Source organism: Periophthalmus magnuspinnatus, chromosome 16 (genome assembly GCF_009829125.3).
Source record: "Periophthalmus magnuspinnatus isolate fPerMag1 chromosome 16, fPerMag1.2.pri, whole genome shotgun sequence".
Lineage (NCBI taxonomy): Eukaryota > Metazoa > Chordata > Actinopteri > Gobiiformes > Gobiidae > Periophthalmus > Periophthalmus magnuspinnatus.
The window spans coordinates 9367565-9390083 of NC_047141.1; the positions used below are offsets into that span (position 1 = coordinate 9367565).

At 40.5% G+C, this 22519-nt stretch overlaps 1 protein-coding gene across 5 annotated transcripts in view; it reads right to left on the reverse strand.

Moving 5' to 3' along the window:
* sema6e (sema domain, transmembrane domain (TM), and cytoplasmic domain, (semaphorin) 6E) overlaps positions 1-22519 on the reverse strand; it is a 278709-nt gene that overhangs the window by 86791 nt on the left and 169399 nt on the right. For all 5 annotated transcript variants that reach the window (XM_055228148.1, XM_055228150.1, XM_055228151.1 and 2 more), the window contains 3 exons: positions 13749-13970; positions 8791-8905; positions 4644-4701 (listed from right to left, as the gene is read on the reverse strand). In XM_055228148.1, coding sequence (XP_055084123.1) covers positions 4644-4701; positions 8791-8905; positions 13749-13908 — 333 coding nt within the window. In that variant the 5' untranslated portion in view covers positions 13909-13970. The remainder of the gene's footprint in view (positions 1-4643; positions 4702-8790; positions 8906-13748; positions 13971-22519) is intronic.

Genomic DNA, 22519 nt, shown 5'->3' on the forward strand with positions numbered 1-22519 from the left:
AACTCATCACGGTGAATAATTAGGATGTTTGGGATGCATCGGGTAAGTGAGGAATAATTCTGGACCACTGCAAACTGTTTAAAATTATTTTTTTATTTCATTTTTTTAACATTTTTAAGACGGTAAAAATCAGGTAGAGCGCCTTTAAACGGATAGTCTAATACTTGGATACACTTTAATAAAATGTTGTATTTATTATTATTATTATTATTTTTTAGCTTTAATGACTATTTACATTGTAGATTCTCACTGAAGGCATCAAAACTCTGAAAAAACAAATATTGAATGTAGTAAACAAAAGGTGAAATAACTCAAATGATGATTTTATTTACCAGTGCCAGCAGTGATATATAAAATGACAGGATTGCTTTGGTTTGCAGCGCCGTCAGCAAAGGAAAGGGTGGCTACGTGGAGGAATCGTAATTTAAAATATAAAACATGATTCAATTTCTTTCAGTGTTTACTTTTCCTTACATGAAACAAAATGAGACATCAAACTGTATACAATATTGGTAAAGTGTCAGAATAGCTGTCCAAAACGTTCAAAATTCTTTCGCACCTGTCCAAAAGCACATGCCAAATGAGAGGTGCTTTTGGGAAATGGGTTGAAAGAATTTCAAATGTATTTAACAGTCTAAATATTACATCACAACACTAGGGGCCTGTACCCATTTTTTTCATGTAATAAAGTAAAATTTATTTTGCCCCAGTACAGATATATTGCAAAAGCAGCAGGCTCAAAATGAAACCGCGGTGGTCTGTTTAAAGTGTTTTTATCCTCCGTGAACCTGGAAGTAAGGTTGGTGCGCTGTTAGCATGCTAGATGCTGTTAGCACGTCAGTTTTTGTGGATATGTCAACAAAATTAAGAAATTGAAACATGGCATATGAACCTTTCCAGATTAAATATACGTTTCATTTATAAACATCAAATGCTTTATTTTTGTGTGAAAACGTGGTGAGAAACTTGTAATATTTTTTTTCCTAATGTTTATTTAAGTAAAGTACAGAAGTGTTAAACTGATACCTCAAAATTAAGATTTTTTCCTATTCATCTGCAGTGGGTCACCTTAAAAGGTCCTATATTACACAAAATTGACTCTCGTGACCTTTAACCCATGTGGTAATGTTGCTACTTCATCATAAACACACCTGGAGTTATGTCTTGTTTCATTCACACATATTTAATCCTGTATTAGTCTGTCTAAATCTCCATCCTCAAAATGCTCTGTTCCATCTTGTGATGTCATGAAGTGGTCGATTTCAAGTTAACAGCTCCTTTAACCTTGTGATCAGAACAGTTTTGGCAGTTCCAGGGCTAGAATTATCCAAATGATTGTAGTGAAGGCGTATGGAGTTTAAAAACACAGTGGAGCACTTCCTGTATCACCACATGACATCACAATTTGGAGCAGAGTGTTTTCTGTTTGAGAGAAGAACTGAACCTAAACATGCAGAGTTGGTGTGTTAAACATGTGTGAATGAAACAAAACACACTCCGGGAATGTTTTTGAAGAGGAAACAACATTATAACAGAGATCAGACAATAGCGTAATATGAGTCCTTTAAAACCAACTCGTTTCACATCTAACCACCCCTGGAATCAATATCTCCGAGTGCTACACAGACTGGAGTGACCCTATCTGAATGACTTTGTTTGTGCGTAATCCAAACACAAGCTAACACTCGGTCCAAAGCTTCAGAGAGCCTGTGTCTAAGTGCAATCATGTTTGACAAATGAGATTGCGATCGGATGGAGCGGGCCACTCGAAACCTAATGCAAGTCTGACGCAGGATGGCTCGGATGGCTGGTGCTTGAAACAAAAGAAGCGATGAAGAAGTTGCTATAAGATAATATAAGGGAATGAAAACAAGACTGAGTGCGTGAGGAGTGCATAGTAGTACTCGAGAAAGCAGGCAGGCCAAACCGGGTCAAGTGTTTTTATGATGATATATTAGCCGCTGTATGCCAGGTGGCGGCGTCCGTAAAGCATATTCGCTGTTGCAGAAGTAATAGTTTTTAATTACAACAAAGATGGAGTGCGTTGGGATGCAAAGGTTTATATAAGCATTGATTTCTTAAAAGGACACGGCGAGCACTTGCTGGCTATTTTATTAAAGACAACATTGGAATTTTAAAAAGTAGTCATTAGAAAATAATAGTTTACGTAGCAAAAAAAAAAAAAAAAGTGAAAATTGGGTACTGGAAGTATTTATTTTTTGAAGGTGCACTATGTAACTTTTCTACTAGAGGGTCCATAGACTGTATATATAAATGGACATAGCTAACCTGCTAGCAGCCGCACTCCAAATAGGAAGAGGTCATGGGCGCACTTCCGGTTCCATCGACTCTGGCTCCAATTCACTTTACATTGACAAACTGTCGCCACGCTTTCTGTAACTGCTGCAGTGAGCCTCGTTATTTTGGTCTTAAAATGTTCATAGGGGTGTTACATTCATCAGCTTTGCTCCGGATTGGCTCTTTGATTTTATTTAACTCGGCTCCAAATTTGCCTCTATAACTGACATGCTTCATTTGTCTGGAGCTGAACACTACAGGTGACGTCACACTCACTTAGTCCACTTCTTTATACAGACTATGGGAGGGACTGTTACCTGCTTGTCTCCATGGAAATGCTGTGTGAATTGCCTGTTATACCACAGTATGACATTAAACTTATGCATCTCCATGGGGACAAGCAGTTGATGCCGTCAGGCCAAGTTACAGCTCAGATCTGTGGAGAGGTAACCCCCTCACAGCAAGAATGTATCAGGTTATTTTTGAGCAATAACATTATCAGAAAAGTTCCATAGTGCCTCTTTAAAGCTTGATGCGTGATAATTAGCCAAGTGAGCCAAGTCAAGTTTCAACTTGTTGGTTTCGCCATAGTCGCTTATCTTCAATCACTGATATGTTATTGTTTTTTTTAATTTATTTTTTTCAGTTCTTACAATTTTATTATGACCTGAACATATTTGTTTCACCAAATGATATTTTTATTTTATTTTATTTTATTTTTTTGGAAAAGTGGACAACGTTGTTCACATTCATACAAATGGCTAGCTTGATTTTGAAAGTATTTAAGGACTACATTAAGTTGGTTGTAACTAGTTCAATGCAATACTACGAGACATTACAGACAAAGCAAAGCATCTCCATGGCGACATAGCGTAAAATTATGTGTAAAAATGCTTGACATCTTTACACTACATAAGATTCTGACATAAAACGTGTCCAAAATGTGTATTCAAAAACAGAAATAGCTACACTCCAACTCGCTCTTACCCCAATAAAACCCATTTGTTTTTACTGTCAGTTGACTTTAATCATCCCAATTATTTCTAACGCGTTTTTAGTTGGACTCCATTGATATTTCATTGGTTTTATAGGCGTACTTTTATGGATGTGCGAGCTTCTTGTTGTAGGCTAGCTTTTATGGCTGAGTAAAAGTGCATTAGTTTGTCTCTTGGGCTGGTTTTGATGGCACTCGAGGGAGCGGGAGAAGGGACACAAAAAGCAGGTAGTAAAAATGAATACTGAAGACGTTTACCATCAGGAGAGCTTTGGGTGCTTTCAATGTGATGATACAGGGCTGTCAGCCGGATCAGAAAAATAAGGGATTTTTCTACTCTGAATTTGGACACGTTTCACAGGTATATATTTGCCTGATGTAACGTCAGATTACCAGATTTTACCGCTTCTTTTTTCCTCGTAAGCAGCCATATTTGTTTTAATACAGACAGAATGCGTTTCCCTGATCTGAATTCAAGGAGGTTCACCAGTGGCCAAACTCACATCTTTGTAAAGTATTGAAGAACTCCATTTTGGATCCCAGGCAAGGACGATATAACATTTGGCGTGACTGTATTCTTTTATGATGATCGATCACATTCAAGTCAAGAGATGAAATGCCAAATGAAAAAAGGCCGTTACAAAAGGAGTGAAGCGGCAGCACGATATGTTCTCCAGTTTGATGCATTAAAGGGGCCGGTCGGCGAAACGAGCGCAAGAGAAAAAGGGAGGAGTATGAGGGTGAGGGTTGTGGGCCGGACGAAGCTTCTCGTTGGTCCTACTGTCAGTGGGAGGGGCTCTACTGCTGCTGCCTACTTTTACCTGATGAACACCTGAGGACAGCAGCCAATCAGAATGCAGAAGATGAGGATGCAACCAGTCAGAAGCTGTTTTTACCTGGCAACTTAAAAGACTTAATATGCTTACTTCGCCGTAAACCAGTGGTTGTCGAAGACTATAATAAGACGTTTCCAAGTCTAAACTAGGGCTAAACCAGGTCTAAAATAGATCTGCACTAAGACAGTATTTTTAACCAAGGATTAACCAAAGAGGACCACATTTTGTATACATTTATTGGCTTTACATTTTCCAGAGAACCACTTGAATCCCGATGTGTGCATTTATTTTTTCAATCTTTGGCTCTAATGTGCGGCATTTGTAGTATTCATAATAATACGACCTTCTACAAACACAAACTTGAGACTATGGTTGCTTTAAAACCCACAAAAACATGGTCAGAAATTGTTGCCCTGCTCAGAGTTGAACAGAAATGTGAACTTGTCTTGTTGCATGTAGCTGCGCGTCAAAGCCCGGACAGATGAGGTGCAGTAGTGACAGTGCACAGATCCTACCTGCTGTGGGATGATCTGCTCGGACGACGACGCCAGGTTGATGGCAAACACATGGTCCCTGTGACAGAGAGAGAGAGATATGTGAGGAGTGAGTCATCTGACGTGGACCTGCCAGAGCTTTGGAGAACTGCTCCTCACGGCTCCCATTAGAGACTCATACCACAATACCCTTAATCCAATATGGTAAAGGCAGCTTGATTTTGTTTGAAGAGTTTTTAACCCTTGTGCACTATTCACTTCATAAACATACCAGAGCAGTATTTAGTTTCATTCTTGCAAGTCATTTCCTGTCAAATTGTTCGATGGAAACTATTACGACTGACTGTTCACCCCGTGCAGGTTTTACAGGAGTGGACCAATGCTTTATTTTATCGAGGCAACAAAGATAAAAAAAATAGGTTAGTATTTTTCAAAAGATTATGTTGGTGAAATATATTTTGTCTTGTATTTTATGTAGATGTTTGCAAAATACATTGTTGCATGAATGTGAATGACTATGAATGTCAGGACTAGCTAGCTGGAGGATTAGCCTATTGTAGGAGGTGACAGATATTCAAAAATCAGATATTACCACAATTGTTTCAGAGAGCAAATTGAATATTTTGTCTATGATTAAAACCATTTTCATTTTAAGTTCCATTGATGTTTCACACAATACGTAAACCTCAACCAAGACATTTACAGGCCCATTCTAGCACATTCCTATTTAAAATAATGTCTAAATACTGATACATCGATATAATCAAAACATTATTTTGTAGCTCAGTGCGTGAGTTAGTTTAGTGTTTGTCTATCGGTCCGAAGGTTGGCGGTTCGAATCCCGCTCTTGACATAAAACGTCATTGGTAGAGCAGTCAGATCCACTGACCCACAGGTCGGCGGTGCAATCTCCGCACCCACAAATTAATACTGTAGTTGTGTCCTTGTGCAAGACACTTGACCCATCTCACCCCCAGTGTCTGTACACTGGTGTATGAATGTGTGTGTGAATAGGTTAGTGGTTCTTTGATGTAAAGTGCCTTGAAGGTGGAAAAGCTCTATATATAAAAGTGTGACCGTTTACCATTTTATTTATTACCCTCCTCTACCTGCATTACATTCTGTAGTTATAAACTTGAAACGTCAATACAAAAATGTCCACTCGTATCCAGATTAAATACATAACACGTCCCATTTGACATGGTTTATGTGCAGCATGGACCCAATCCAATCAGCAGCTCAATGTCGCGAGAGTAACTACAGGCGCTGGCCCCACTTCCCTTTACAAACCTCCCAACACGGACATTTCCAAACATTGACCCAACCTGCATGAATCACTTTGTGCAGTCTGCAGCTGTGAAGCATTTGGCCCGTTTCAGGTACGGCGGTATTAAAGCACTGTACCTTTAAGAGCAACTTGGCAAACCCGCGCGCCGCAGTTTGGGATCACGGCCAAACACTGAAACAAGATTTAGACTGCGCCATCCCAGGAGCGGGCGCGGGGACAGGCTTGGGCTTCTGGGGAATTAACCTGCGATGAGGACAGAGGGGGCGGCGGCACACGGTTAGCCAGGAGAACAGCAGGTGCGGACCGGGGGCATGTTTATGAGTTGGAATGGTGCGATTTGGATTTTATTTATTTATTTTCGTTGTTGTAGCCAATGATTAATGCTTGTTGATAATGACAACCGGCCTTTGAAGGTGAACTATGTAAGGTTTCTGGGGCATGGGTCACCACCTGCTTGGCAAAAGAAGATGTTATCGCTTTCCCTGGAATGTTCCAAAGTATGGTATTAATCTGATTCAGCTCTAATGACTTCAATTACAGGTGTTTATTGCACAAATCACCCTTAAAATACATTCTAAAAGCATTCTTACTGTGAGCGGGAATGCCTCTCCTGACCTGACCTGTAACTTGTCCTAGTGATGCCACCTGCTCGTCTCCATGGAGATGGATAAGTTAAATGCAATACTGTTGAATATTACAGGCAGGTGGCAGACACTAGAGATAGATCGACATATGAGTTGGCCGATATTTACATTTTCTAGCAGATCAGCTATCAGTCTTAATTCTCCAGGAGAGGCAGATATTTAGTTTGGCCAATCAGCTGCCCCCATATACACAAAGAGTATATGCATAAAGCTTTATTTATGCATTTTATTCCAGAGAGGGCGCTGTAAAAATGTGACTACACTGCTCTTATCCAGTTTGTAGTAAGACGGTCGTGGATGTCTTTATACTGAATTCAAATGAGATAATTTAAGTAAAATTACCAAAACCAGCCTTACATATTGGCCCAAAAATATCTTTAGTATTGACCACTGGTTTCTCTGGATCCTGAACAATCGGTACCGGCATTGGCCATGGAAAAACCCATATCGGTCAATCTTTAGCGGACACAAAAAATGTAACTGGTGCACCTTTAAAATCTAGCCCTACAAATGGAAGTAAGCATGTCATCAAATGTACAAATTAACGTTCAGTTTTAACAAAAAAATGGCAAAATGTGTTCATCTTGTATATAATAAAAAGTGTTGGATTTCGTAAACAAACACACACTTCTTTAGCACAGTTGCTCTTCTGTTTCCATTGTAACTCACTACAGCTGTTGCATTGAGGACAAACTGTGAATGACACATAGGCAGGCACTGAGACAGGATAGAAGAAAATATCTGGAAAATATCTGGACTTGTTTAATGTGTGACAGGCCCCAAACACCTGAACTGAATGACTGTAATGTCCCTGCATTAGCATCACACAGAGGCAGTAAACAGTGAGTAACAACCTCAGGTCTGCAGTGCGCCGATCAGCTTGGAAATACAGCCCCGATTAAAGCTGCGTGGAGGTGAGAGAGGAGCCCTCCTTAAAAGGGTTGAGCAAAGATATGAGCTCAAAAAGTGATTCTCCTGCACTATGAGCGGGAAATGCTTCAGAGAGCAGGGGGCTAATGTGGTGTTTGGAGACGCACCATTTTCCTTTGCACAGTACGGGGATACAGCTCCTGATAGGATGGTAAAAACAGTACTGTTCAGAGTATAAATAACAATGCCTGGCAAATCCGGGATGATCTCTCTCTGTATTGTTTTATACGGTGCTTCATTGATTGTTTTTCAGTCCACTGTGCAATTTTTTTCCTTTCTCGTTTTCCTCATTAGCAACCATATTTGTTTTAATACATGTTCCTGGCTAATCCACCTTCCAATGCACAGGCCTGTCATGATAATTACTATATCGACATTCAATATATGAAACATGGAATGGTAATTTTTTTAGGTTAATATTTATAGTGTATACCTTTTCTGCAATTTTGTAGCAGTACGATAAGATTTAAGCCGTAAAACGTTGAAGTAATAACGTCCATGACTCATTACAGATGCAAACTAAGAACTGAAGTGTTTCCATTCTGCTGTTTATTTATTGCAGCTCATGATTTTTTAACAATATGCTAGATTTAGAATAGTTTTTGTGGTTTAAATCTGCTCTTGGATTAATGCGTCAGTGGCATAGTTTAGTTTCAATATTATCATTTATCGTCTATATTCACTCCATCAATATATCGCACGTTAATTTACGGTATTTGTTACGTTTATGTTGTTTGTTGTCACATCTTCGTAAAGGTGGAAAAAATGTGTACTCCATATCTCAGGCAATAAAAAAAGTACAAGTACAAGTATTGTTAGCGTCAAGTACTTGCCTTCAAGTACTTTTCACATCCTTCACTGTAGTTGTCAAGGATTGAGACAACAGTTACACAGGTTTGAGCACTTACGACACTTGTTGTTTGCATCTGTTTGCACATTTACATTTGAGCTGTTGAGTGCTGAATAATTTCCATATGTGATTATTACAGATGGCAATTAAGGGCAATGCGTGTTACACATTGTTGCAACGGTGAGGTAAAGTATAAGGTAAGTTGTACTTTTATTAATCCCTCTTTACCCGGGGACCCATCTCCAGATCTTACCTTGTTTTAGATATATTCAGAGGTTTTCATTCATGGGTAAAGTGGCAAAATAAATTCTTGTTGATATTTTCAGTAGCAAAAATAGAACAATAGCTAAAATTCTTACTGTAATGGGCCAATTTACAGTCAACATTAGATGTAGTAATAATATATTTGCTCTTTCAATACAATCACTTTCACTCAGGACTTGTATTCAAACGTACCTGGCAGCGATGTAGAGCATGTGGTTGATCCGCAGCATCCTCTGGAAGTCCAGTCCCAGGCGGGCTGTGTCGTTGTCCGACATGAGGCCCTGGAAGCTGGGGTACAGGTAGGTCGCTGTAGGGAGGAGACACACAACAGTTTGGATTGGCTCCATTTAGGTTTTCATTCAGAGACCTGCTGTAATTGCACAATTACTAGGGCTGCATGTTTAATCACAATCTAATCTATTTGAACGGTCGAAATAAGCAATTTGTAAACACTGCAGTCACTTAAAGAGGGCCTATTACACTTCTGTAACGAATTATCTGCAAATACATTGCATATTTACCATTTCACTGTGTTACCTTTAATTGTTTTGAAAATGCAGTATTTGCCAAACACAGCATAGTAATATTTTGGTTTAAATTTTGACATTCTGAGTTCCCTCTCCGTTTGCTCTTTATGCCAAGTCACTCCACCCTTCAGAGATCTATCACAGTATAATCATAGTGCATTCTGCTAATGAAGCTATTGCACATCCCATCAGGTTTGTGAAGTTTTAGTGGATTGTTTTGTAGCATACGTATGTACATTTATGTAAATTTGTCATGTGGGATCATGAGTGACGCGGCTTTGTGGGCTGAGCTTTGGACAGGATCATACTGTTAACTGTAAGGATCTTCAATAGCTCCTATAATTCTTAAGTTATACTCACCAAATTTTAGCCGTAGGTAAACTAAACCTTCCGAGATTTTTGGCAGTATATATGGTTATAATTGTTCACTTACACTTGAACTCACTACTTAAACTAGGGGGAAGTAAAAATTACCACATTTAAAAAAAATATAAATAAATTTAAATGTCAACCATTTTCACTTTCATACTGAACAGCCCTGTCCAACACACTTTGCATAACATTTGAAAGCATTTCCGGGCTTATGACTCTTGTTTGATCCTTGATATTACGTTTTAAGTGATTTATTGCCTGAGGTTTATTCACAAACACCTTTTCTTTAAGATCGCCCCACAGGACGAAATCGGGACTAGTCAGGTCTGTGCCCCCTGTCTTTGAAAACAACTTATTATTCCTTTAATGGCGTTTGCACTCGAGGCATCTCTGGCATTAAAATGTCGACGGTAACACCGCTGGGTTTGTGAATTTGACCCATGTGACTTAAAGTACCACTGTACAATGAGGGTTCGTTCCTCGGTGCTGTATTTGCTCATATTAATGTCGGAAGCGTAATTCTAAATGCTCTGAAAAAATAAAATAAAAATATTTAAAAACAAAAGAGTTATGAATTTTTTTTTAAACTGTCAGTGACTTTTGGGCCACACTGTATATCCTCTTCAGGCTGTTTCTGATGAGGGAAAGTTATAGCATCAACAACAAGTCCGTTTTGCATGATACTCCCTCTCTTTAAGTAGATTTCTACTGCAAACTACTATCTATCTTGTCTTGTTCTGTATAAAACCTGTCACCCATGTAGTAGTTGAGACAAACATGTTCTGAAATGTGATTCTTGTATTCATTTAGCACTTCAGATTTCAGTCTCGTCACAAATTTGAATGTTCCTAGTTTAAAATGTGCACTATAAAACAATTCAAAAAAGAGATGAAATACTTAGAGTAAATTTTCACTATACTTTTACTCCTACTTGAGTAATATTTGACAGTGTAACAGTATAGAAATTCATAAATGATTTGATCATTTTTTGCACAGGTCCTTCTGGTAATAGTAATTGGAATCACTAGATTATTTTTGCATTATTGGATGTTTTGTCCTTCCAATTTCAATCATTTCAAACTATAAATGTACCTACCAATTATAATGAATATGTGTTTAGAATAGCAGCTGGCAGCAGAAGGTTTGCAGTGCAGGCTTTGTGTGACTAGAAATGATAACAAGCATAAACAATTTCAAAATATCTACTATTTTTCACTTTGTAAACGTCATGTTTTTTAGTTTTTCCATCACAATCAAAAGAACAGTTTTTGCTAACTCGAATTAACAAGACACTTAAGTTCAAGCAAGTTGGCCCTTCGTATTTGTTAACTTTTAATAACCACATAATTAGTCTCCAAATGAACCAGCAGCCAATTATTTCCAAACGATTATTCACAAAACAAAATTTGAATCTTGTAAAAATGCGGCCCACCTTGGTATTTAAAAAGCACTCCCAAGGTTATGCCGTGACCTTGTGTTTGCCGGAGCAGACACTGTATGCTAATGCCGACTCGTGGAGGTGGACTTTGGGGGGAACGAAGAGCTCCTAAGTTGCAAATTAGATACCGGTGTCAAAGAAGTCAGCGTGATTTAAATAATGGTTCCCGGTGGTCCTCGTTTCTGCGGGGACCGTGCCAAGAGAAAGACCAAAACAAATCAAAGGCAACTCAATTAACAAGTGTCCTATCGCAGGTGACACGGCGTTCTTTATTGTACCAAGGGCAAAACTAGACTTCACTTTCACCGTTATAAAAGATATTATTGTCGACTCCCGGGTATTTGTACAAAAAGACAGCGAGTACAAGCTCTTAATTCAAACAAAATGGGAGCGAATCCACTTGGAAACAGACAGGAGGGACTGACGCAAATATGGCTGATACAATATCGGGTTTGGGATTGCGGCGTTTCATTTTTCATTATTCGCAGTGGCGTTTTAGATTGTGTCCTTGGGAAAGTCACACGCAGCCAGACACAAAAGAACATATTTGATTAGCGGTGGTTTGAGCAGGTCAGAGTTTTTGACAAACTTCAGGTGAGCTCGGAGGGCTGGGATATTGGTGGGATATTGGTAGTTCAACAAAATACAATAGATGGTGTTGTATTCTTTGACATATCGGTTTGATGTATCCGTTTTGTGCAGAGGTAGGTGGTGTAAGTACATTTGATAAAGTACATCCAGGAGGTATTCCAGTGGAAGCATCGTGTTATGATGAAGCAGCGTCTCTACTCTGAGCTCTTCCAATCTGACAGAGCCCCTCTCACCTCTCTGTCCGATAATATTAGGCACACATAACAAAACTCTTGCTAAAACAAACCAGATGCTGCTGTAGTTAATTGACTACAGTATATTATGGGATGCCCAGTTGGCGGGTTGGCGTTATCAGTGGGGGTTGATAGACTGGTGCAGATGGTGCTTCGTTACGTTAGAGTTGAGGAGAGGTGCCACCCTGTCACCCACTGGAACCACCGGTGACAAATGGCCCTCATTAGGCCCGGGACACGGCTGCGCACACGGGGCTAATGGCGTGGCTATTCCTGCTAATGCTCGTGGAGCTCTCTTCCTGATAGATCAATTACAGTGTGTGGGCCGTGGTCTCCATCACCTCTGAAGTGAATTACCGGTCATTACATCAGATATCGTGGGTGCACACGGGGGGTGACTGGGTGGAGTGAGAGCGTGTGCACCTTGGGAGTGACAGGGTTTAGTGACTGGGTGCAGTAACAGGGAGCACCTTGGGACAGTGACAGGGACAGTGACAAGGGTGCACATGGGGGTGACAGGGTGTAGTGACTTGGTGCACCTCGGGGGTGACTGGGTGCAGTGACTGGGTGCACATGGGGGTGACTGGGTGCAGAGACTGAGTGCACATGGGGGTGACTGGGTGCAGTGACAGGGTGCACATTGGGGTGACTGGGTGCAGTGACAGGGTGCACATTGGGGTGACTGGGTGCAGTGACAGGGTGCATACGTGGGTGACTGGGTGCAGTAACTGGGTACAGTGACATGGTGCACACAGGGGTGACTGGGTGCACACAGGGGTGACTGGGTGCAGTGACATGGTGCACACAGGGGTGACTGGGTGCACACAGGGGTGACTGGGTGCAGTGACTGGGTGCACACAGGGGTGACTGTGTGCAGTGACAGGGTGCACACAGGGGTGACTGTGTGCAGTGACTGGGTGCACACAGGGGTGACTGAGTGCAGTGACAACGTGCACATGGGGGCAGTGTCGGGTGCTGCATCATAACATGTTACATCTCTGGTTTCCCCTCTCACTAAAAGCATGTACAATAGGCTCCTCCCTCGTGGGGCCTGGACTTCCTGGAAAATGAGATTTTGAATCTCAAAAGGACTAAATAAATTGAATTGCCAATGATTGTTGAAAACTAGACAACTTTATTGATGTATGCAATTTGTTTTTGACTAGTTTTGCTTTAACTATAAACAAAGAAATATTCAGCAAACACATACAAGCTCTGATGTACTGGCTCAGCCACATGGAGAGATTTTAAAACGTGGGTGAAATATGCTTTTATTTGACATGCGTTATCCATTTTAAATTATGCGCAGTATGAACATTTTATTTATGGTACTACGGAGGCCTGCCTAGAATCATACATCTAACTCTTCTGGACAACTTCCAACAAATGCTTTTAGGTCTGCACGTATAATGGACTGTCGTACAAGGTGGTTTTGACAGAAATGGTCAAAATTATTGCAAAATTCAAATGTGCGGATTTCCCATAAGTCAACTCCAGATGTGTAACAGGACAGAAAGAGCGAGCATCTGTCTCAACCTCTGCACACACGCCACGAAGACGTCCAACTAGGATGTGAGGAATTACTTTATAATTAGTACTCCATAAGGCACTGTAAATGAGTGAATTATGGACCCCTTTTTATCTTTTCTCATGACAGGTGAAATATTCCACAGTATGGCATGAAATTTTGATTATGTCCAGGGAAGCAATCTATGGAGAGGCTGGTGTGCTCATAGAGTATTTTGAGCAATAAAAGCATGTACATAAATGCAATATAGATAAGATTAATGCCATACTGTGCAAAGAAATTACATCTCCACAGCAACTAGCAGGTGGTAATGAATTAGCGCCACCCTACACTACCAGAAAAGTTACACAGTGCACCTTCAATTCAGTCTCTTTGACATCACTCCTTTATACAGTCCTGCTCTTGTTCTTTCTCTCTTCGCTTTTAGTTTGTGTAGAGGATCACCATGGTAACAGACTCACCATCTCTGCCCACAGTGCTGATGGGCTCCAGGTCCTGGGGGAACGGGGTAGCTCCGGAGGACAGGTGCGGCACGAGGGCGATCCAGGCGAGGCCCAGGAGGAGCAGGGGCAGAGGGGACGAAGAGGAGGAAGAGGAGGAGGAGGCCGCGGGCAGCCTCATGATGGCACCAGAGCTCCCCTCAGCACAGGCACATGATCCGACCACAAACTCTCCTCTCCTGGCTGTGAGAGAAGAACAGAGGATGGGTTCAAATAGACTAGTACACACGAGGACACTCACATTAAAGGAACTGTATGAAACAATTTGATTCTAAATTTCATAAACATGACCCAAATGTGCGAGAAGATATAAGTTAAGCGTGTTCAAATCAAATATTGGTGTTGATTGATTATATTGAATTGAATATTTTGTCAATATCGCCTCCATTAACTATGAAGATTCCTACAATATAATTTTGTCCCTTCATTTGTCTCATGGGCTCCTCTACGTTGGGTCCAAGTAGCTACGTTCATCAACACTGACTCAAAATACACAAAAATGTGTCCTCTCTAAAACAGTTAGAAAAACAGGTAAAAAACCTCAGCCACTGTGCCACATGGACCCTGCTTCATCACTGCTCTTATTAGTTTAAGTGCAGCAGTGTCAGTGGCAGCCCTGCACTGATTTGCATGCAGAGGCTAGTGCCACTGCAGAGCACCCACTGGCACCTTCCACCACACACGTGGGAGATGGAGGAATGAAAGGATGGAGATGGAAAGAGAGGGGGGATTAAGACATGGAGAGAGGGATGAGGAGGTGAAGATGGCCTGACACTTGTCGGCCATGGTAACGGCTCACCAGCCTCATTTAGCTTCACTCATGGTTCATTAAAGACTTTGGAAGTGGACAGTGCATGCTTTAGCCTCACTGTTGACACTAGCTTTGACAGCTCATGTCACGTTTTAAAGGTGACTGTCTAGAAGCATCATTATAATGCTCGAGATCTGCCATGGTCTGTCAAGGTTAACATGTCCCCAAAAATGAGGGAAAACACAACTTGAATAATTGGACTGTTTGAGCCAGTAGATGGTTCTTAGCCAACTTGGATATTGGATATGGATTAACAGATTCAGATATCTTGCTAAAGAGAGGATAGCTAGCCTGTGCTCATATTTAAACTTGGGTTGCCAGTTTTTTAACCTTCACCAACACTGATTAATGACTGGTTGCAGGTCCTGGGGTTTAGGAAGTGATGATTCAGATCAGAGAAATTTATTTTAGATTTAAACAGTGGACTCAAGTGAGAGACTCATGTGAGGCTCCTTCTGCTTTCGGATGATTGTCTTGAGAACCAGAACACCAAATGAAAACAACATTGTTTTTCTGCAATCAAGAATGAAAACAACATGACAATTATTATCAGTAAAAGCAATATTTGTTTGGACCTCATATCTGGAGACACGGTTGGGTTATGTTCATAGAATTTTTAATACTCATTGTAAATTGTACAAATTTAACTTCAGAAATGGTTGGCAATAATTCTATGGTAGTTAATACAGTAGATTGTAACACCATCTTTCCAAAATTGGGGGGATGGTGAGTTGGGTCATAGTAACCAAAAGTAAAGGACAAAGGTATGACTAGGCTATGACTATGACTACTTGCAAATTGGTACCAAAACTAAATAAACTCGCATTAACAGTCACATTCACGGGATAGTACTCTGTGTGTACCATGACTGTCCCCATTGACTCCAAATGGATCTCCAAAGTTACACATGGAGCACCCCGACAGTGATTATTGAACCAAACCGTTCACTCGGGGCAGGGATGTTAAACCATTAAAACCTGCCTGGTTCTGACACTGTGTTGCTCGCCTCCATTTCTCCCTCCTATCATAGCACAAGACAGCGCCACCGCAGGCTTGTTTTAAATGTGCGTGTACCGTGAGACTTATGAAGCACAAAGCAGCCTCTTCTCCCTGTGTCACCCAGACACCAGTTCTGTTGGTGCTAACTCTATAAAACAAGCGTGCAACATTCAATAACCGGTCTGTCTTTTGCTCCCTCATTTCGTGGACCTGTCACTCACTGTAGCAGAGAACAGAGGAGACGCTGAAAGGAGAGCACGGAGGAAACAGGCAGTGAAGGGCAACGAAACAGAGGGGCAACCAGGGAGAACGTTAAAATAGGCCTGCGTGACTAGTTTGCTTGCAAAACTCGTCAATGCCCACGGACAACTATGGAACCTACCTGGACGACCAACAGATGTAAGGCCACATGGTATTACCGAAGAACAAACTGATTTATTGCTGAAAATCTCATACTATTTTTTAAAGGAGTGTTTTTTATTATCATCATGGAATCGGTATTGAAATCAAGTTTGACATTTTTGTATCATTACAACACTAGTTACAACCCCCACAGATGTGTAAAGTGTGTGTTTCTTGCTTCAACACTTAATGGTCCCCGTTTCCAAAGCTGCTATCAGAACTGGGAGGAGTCCACTCTAATACGAAACAGGAGGGTGAACACTGGTCTGGGACATCTGCTGCTTCATAAGTCTGTCTCCAAAGAGTGATTTATGCCCCTCGATTACAGGCGAGATCTGGAGTAAAGGTGCCAGATTCACTCAAACACAACAGTTATTCAACACCAGAAATATTTAATACGCATTTGAGCAACAAACTTTAAATGCAACATATGGGATTTTGAAATAAAAAGTGTTCCCGGGCATCTTTTCCGTCATGGGTTGCAACATCTCTCCTGATACATTACGAGAATTGCATTGGATAATTCTGTGCCAAGATATAGTATATAGTGTACAGCTACAGTTTTTTTTTTCATCTTTTAACATCTTAATGCAGTCAGTTTGGCTCCTGTTAAATGCATTATGCAGTGGAAACAGAATATATTTTATCTAGTTCATTGATAAAGAGTGAAGAGCTATTGCTACCGTGCCTTGGCTTTGTTTTGCTAAGTATGTTGAGTCACCATATTATAAGTTGCCGTCGTTGGAAATATGACGGTTTATCACAAGATTAAGTCAGCGTTTTGCGAGCAAGTACTAATTTCTGTTTATCTGTGTTTTGTAGTCTGGTTTTCGCGTCTACATTCTTCCTTTCACTCATCTGGTGCTTAGTTTCTTTTTAGAGCTAAAGCGACCTAGGAACCAAAGCGAGCCAGGCGGTTTTGGAAGGTACTAGCCCCCAAATGGGACAGCATGGTTCACACACAGTGGAGACGTTCACACGATCCACTTCAAAGCAAACCAATCGAAACAAGGCTATAGTGTCCAAAAGGATTTAAAAAGCAGATATGTTCCTCTAATGCCACACACGTTTCAGAAAACATTAACCTGCCTTTACAAAGCCTGAGTACCCCAGATATAAGACACACGGCAGTAGTATCCATGTCCAGCAGCTCCTAAGTGTTTCAGTAAACCCAGTCACCAGGCATGTCAACTCATCCATACCAATAATAGCCTTGTTCATTTAAATGCTGGGGAAGTGCACCGCATTTAGCTCGGAGGTCAAGGGCCGACTGGAGCTCCATAAATCCGCAGGTGGGCGGCGTTGCGCTCCTGTTTACGCGGTGAATTACAACAGCTTGTCCGAACCACTGTGAGCCAAACGACCAGGACAATGGAGCTGAGAAATGACACCCAAACACGCTCATTTCTGTTTACGCTACGCTCAGAAGACCAGATGAACCGGAGATTTCAATTAGGAGTGTAGCTGCAGGTGAGGACATGGACATCCACACACTTTCACCACATTTATAAGAGCAATTTTAACTGATATACTGCCATGTTTGAGGTGGGATGTGGGACTTGGAAAATTATGTGTAGCCTACGCTCTTATTAGTTAAAAGAAAAGTTACTACAATTACAATTGAACCGTTAGTTGGGTCATATTTATAACATTTTAATTCACAATTTTCCATGAAGTTACTATAAAAGGTAATAAGTAAAATATAAGAACACCAATAAAAGTTAGCAAAAGTATTTAGGCTGTCAATTGTCCTGGGTATAAAACAAAGTAGTGCAAGAATCAAAAATATTATGTTAAGGTTAATTGCAAGTCAAAGTTGAAGTCAAAATCAAGAGGAAACTAATCCCAATTTATGCCAGAGGTTCTTCCAGTCATGAGTAGCCAAATATATAGAGCAGGTGTGTCCAAACTATGGTGGCCCTCAGAACAGTTTTTATTGGCCCTCAGACCTCCTGCTGAACTGGTCCAATTGATCATAAGCAGTACTTTTAACAGCAAATTTAACTATTTCTACCACTATAACCTCAAACATCCCATTACATTGTGGTACAGACCGGAAATGCATGTGTTTCAAGCCTTATCAATACACAGCGGCTCTGTCAAACCTGTGTATAAAGGACCGCACTGCATTGATCACTGGTCAATGGTGGCCCTCCACTTCGAATATATTTTGAGATGTGGCTCTCGATAAAAAAAAGTTTGGGAACCTGTGATATAGAGACTGGATGTAAGCAATGTTAATCAAGAGTCTATGACAGTCAATACGCTTATCCAATCGTTTTCAAAGTCAAAACATACTGAAGTGTGTAATATCTCTGTAATTAACGGGCATAAGATAAAACCAAAACCTAAAACTGGGACGTCTTCTCTGTCGGCACGAATGAAAACAGCTTTTAGTAATTGGATTTAACGTATGTGCATTATAAAATTGGATATTTCTTTAAAAAAAAAAACAGTGAATCGCTCATAGAGTTACATAGGCCCTGTCTGGAATCTTCACTTCAAATTCTTAAACATGGCCGCGCTCCATTGTAAAGTAACTATAAGTGTCCATAAAAGCGATATACAAGACTGATGCATGCATTACTGTGATAAGTGGCATAGACTGTTGGATAAGGGCCAAACGCTCGGCTTGTCTGCTAAAAAGAGTATAGCTTTATGTAACATCCCATTCACTGACTCAAATGAAAAGCTAACTTTGTTGAATGAGCTCGATGTTAATCAAAACGGCAATTTGAACGGCTGCAATCAGATGAGGGCAATGATGAAATGCATGTGACCGTAGGTGTTTAAAGTGATGATATGGAACTTTTTCCTGGAGGTGGTACGTGAACTGAGTGATCACATTAAAATAAAAAACATACTTTCTTTCAAAACATTCTCCATGAAGATCGAGTGGTTTTATGCCATACTGTGGAATATTATAGACAAAGGAAAGGAACATTTCTATTGAAACAAGCAGGAGAAGCCACATAAGAGTCAGGTTTGTGGAGATGCAAGCCCACTCAGAGTAAAGACATATGTTTTTCAGTGCAGTAAAAACATGCATAATGAGAAAAAAAAAAAACATAAGAAAATCAGGAAGTGCACGATTCCCTCATGCACCAACTCCAATCTGACCTCTGAAAGATGTAAATAGTGCTTATAAACTCATTGTGGTGAATATTTAGGATGCTCAGAATGCTTAAGGTAAATGAGGACTAACTTTGGACCACTGCAAACCGTTTATAATGAACAAATTAGTAAAAAAATCAGGTACAGCGCCTTCAAGTCTTCTCTAAAGTCAACACTGTACTGTTCAAAAACAAACTGTATCCATCTGTAGTTTGTTTACCATAGCGCTCCGTGACATCGGATCTGAGCGTCAATAGTGGAGTATATTGGGAGACACTGGCCTAAAATTGTCTAAGCTCGAGACTTCGGGATATTCTTGTAAACTGGAGTGAAACGTGAGAGGCCGGTCTATGGGGAAGCTTTTAGAAAACAAAGTATGAATTACCCTCACTAGCATGTTGGCTCTGCTTAAGCCTGGGACAACTACGGGATGGCGTGTTGGATAACTTTTTAAAGAAATTGTACTTTTCTTGCAGCATACTTTTACTCCTATATGAGTATTTTCATTGAAGTAACGGTACTCTTTGTGTTTCTCGCACTGCTCCTTCAAATATAATGTAGTTTTAATCATTTTTGTGTCTATCTGTTGGAAATGCCAGATTAAGATTAAAGATTAAATTATAAATCACATATTACGTCCCAACAGTTAGCTACTCTAAGTTACTCTTGAAGAATTCTTTGGACCACAACTTTGTACTCCTACTTGAGTAATATCATTTTGAAGCGACGTTACTCTTAGTTGAGTTAAATCTTTGACGACCCCCCTCTGGCCACGTGCTCTCATCCCTCCAATTCAAGTGCAGCAGGTGCAGATAGAAAGAGCCATTCCTCGAGTCAGCGGTGCAGCCCGGGCGCATGACTATGAAATTGGAATTTTTTAAAAACACGACTTATTGTGGAATCGTCATCGCCTGCCAGGATCGCAAAATGGCAGGATTGTATAAATTTAGCTTGCGAATGGGTGCCAAGTTTCACAAAGGAGATTCTATCCTCATTAAAGTGCCCAACGCTTTTATTAATCTAGGAGTCGCAGCCCTCTCGTTTGGCCAAATGAGTGTCGGATAATCAATGGACTGCCCTGGTGGAGCGGCCCAACTGCCAATGCGTCCCAGATGGCTTAACAAGTCCAGTTCATTAAAAAGAGAATGATCTAAGCCCCAAAGATGCAACAGAGGACAGAGAGGGACTATTCCTTGGGGCTGCGGGAGTCTCATCAGTACCACGCTGAGGCTTGTGCACTGATAACCTTTTGATTCCATGCACAGGCTCGCGTTGACTGAAGTTGAGGGTTGATGACGTCAATGCTAGCGTATTAGCTTTCATGAGCAATTTGAACTAAATGATGGATAATGATAGACAGCCCGTCGTCCTCTGGTGCTAACGAAACACTGCGGCATGCTAAACAGACGTATCCGTGACATGACATGGATGTAAACAATTTTGTGCAGATTCTCCATCGAAATGTTGTGCTTATAAGACTTAAAATGGCAGTCTGTCCAGAACAGTCGTGGCACAAACGAATGACAAAACAGGGTTGTTGATATTGCAGAAGTATTTCGTTACAGTATAGAGAGTAATAGAAAATACCCAAACGTAAAGATGATGTAGTTGCTCTTGAAATAGATTAACATTGGCTGCTGGGGTTTAGGTAGTGACCGTTCAGATCAGAGTGTTGCTTGGGCTGGATTTCCAACTAGATTTACTCCTACAATCTGGCAACCCAAAGTGAGAAGCTCTTCGCTCTCTGATTGGAACCAAAACAATGAAAGATGTCAACAACAAATTTGCAATCATGTTTCTGTACTTAAGAGTAAAGCAGCATTACAAGTTGAACATGTTAACCTCGTATCTGAGGACATCGAACCTTTAACAGTCTTGCCCAAGGACAAAACGACAGGGAGCGTTGGTTGTAGCTGAAATTCAACCACCATCTTTGTGCGTGTGGGGGCGAACACACTGCCACTGACCTCCTGCCTCCACAGTATACTATTATTACTACATATCTGTGTGCAATTTTAAACAATAGAGCCCAGCGTGATACAACTTCTTTCCATCTTGTCACTTTTTACCATATGCATTTTTATATTCCGTTGACAGCAAAACAACGCTTCAAATTTCTGTATCACCTCTCCAGCGAAGCAATTACCGTATCAAAGCTTCGCCGCGGCCTTAAAATAGCATCTGCAGGTGTCAGTGCTGTCTCTGCTTTTCAGACCTAAAACTGATGAGGACTTTTTGTTTTCCCTCCAAAACAACTTAATGGAATTTTAATGTGACATGGCCGAAAACAACCCATGATATGAGCGGTGCCCTGTTAAACAAGAGCTGTATTGTTGGCTCTGGTTTTGGAAGGCATCCGTCCATCGTCTCATGACACCAATCACACGCGCAACAACAACATCCGCCAAAAGCTGCCTGTCTTTGGGAAACGGGTTTGAAGACGTGTGTGTAGACGTGGAGGGGTAGGCGCTGATGTTTTTGGAGCAAGTTTTGTCAAGGTTTAGACTCATTTTAGGTTGTTTTATTTTTTTTTCAGTCTCAAAAAAAAAAAAAAAAAAGGAACTAGTTCATTTTAAACTGCATTTCACAACTTTCAGAGACCAGAGCGGAGTTTTTCCATCACGACAACTAGTATGCCAACAGTGCACTTCCTGATGGGCTGAGTATTACCAAGTACGTGATGATACAATACTCATACCTCGATATGATAAATGTCCTGATGCAAGCAGTCAGTCATAATATATTGCCATACTGATGGTTTCAGAACAGAACGACAATCATGTAACAGTGAAGTACTTTATAATTAAGTGCAGCAGACTTATTTTGACCTCAAGAGCTGCTTATACAATATATCTGTACTATGGAAAGACATATTTTCCTCAAATACTTGGAAAACAATTGTCTACAGGGCCTTTAAATCCTGCTTTAGTCCAAGTTCAAATTTAAACCAGATTACGTACTGTTTAGACCAAGTTTAGTCCAGTTTTAGACCTGGCTGACGATGATTCTCAATAGATAATGGGGATCACTGATTAATGATTATTTTATTTTATAATATACACAATGCCTACAGTCTTTTTGCTAAATTTGCTAATTTGATTTTCCAATGGAAATGTCAATTTATGGATCAAAGGACACAAACGAAGGGGGGAAGCGCTTTAGCAACAAAGATATCCATTCATTCTCAATCAAGTTAAGAATGCATCTTGTAAATCAGGAAAACACATTTTGAGCCAAGTGGAACATTTAAGAGATGACAAAAAAAAACAATATTATACACTGTAAACTCCAGAGACTATATGCTTGTCTTATTATTGGACAAATTTCAATTTTCCTTACATTGCTCTTCATTCAAAGTTAACTGTAAGAAAGTATGCATGGAAATATGTAGATGGATGGATAGCTT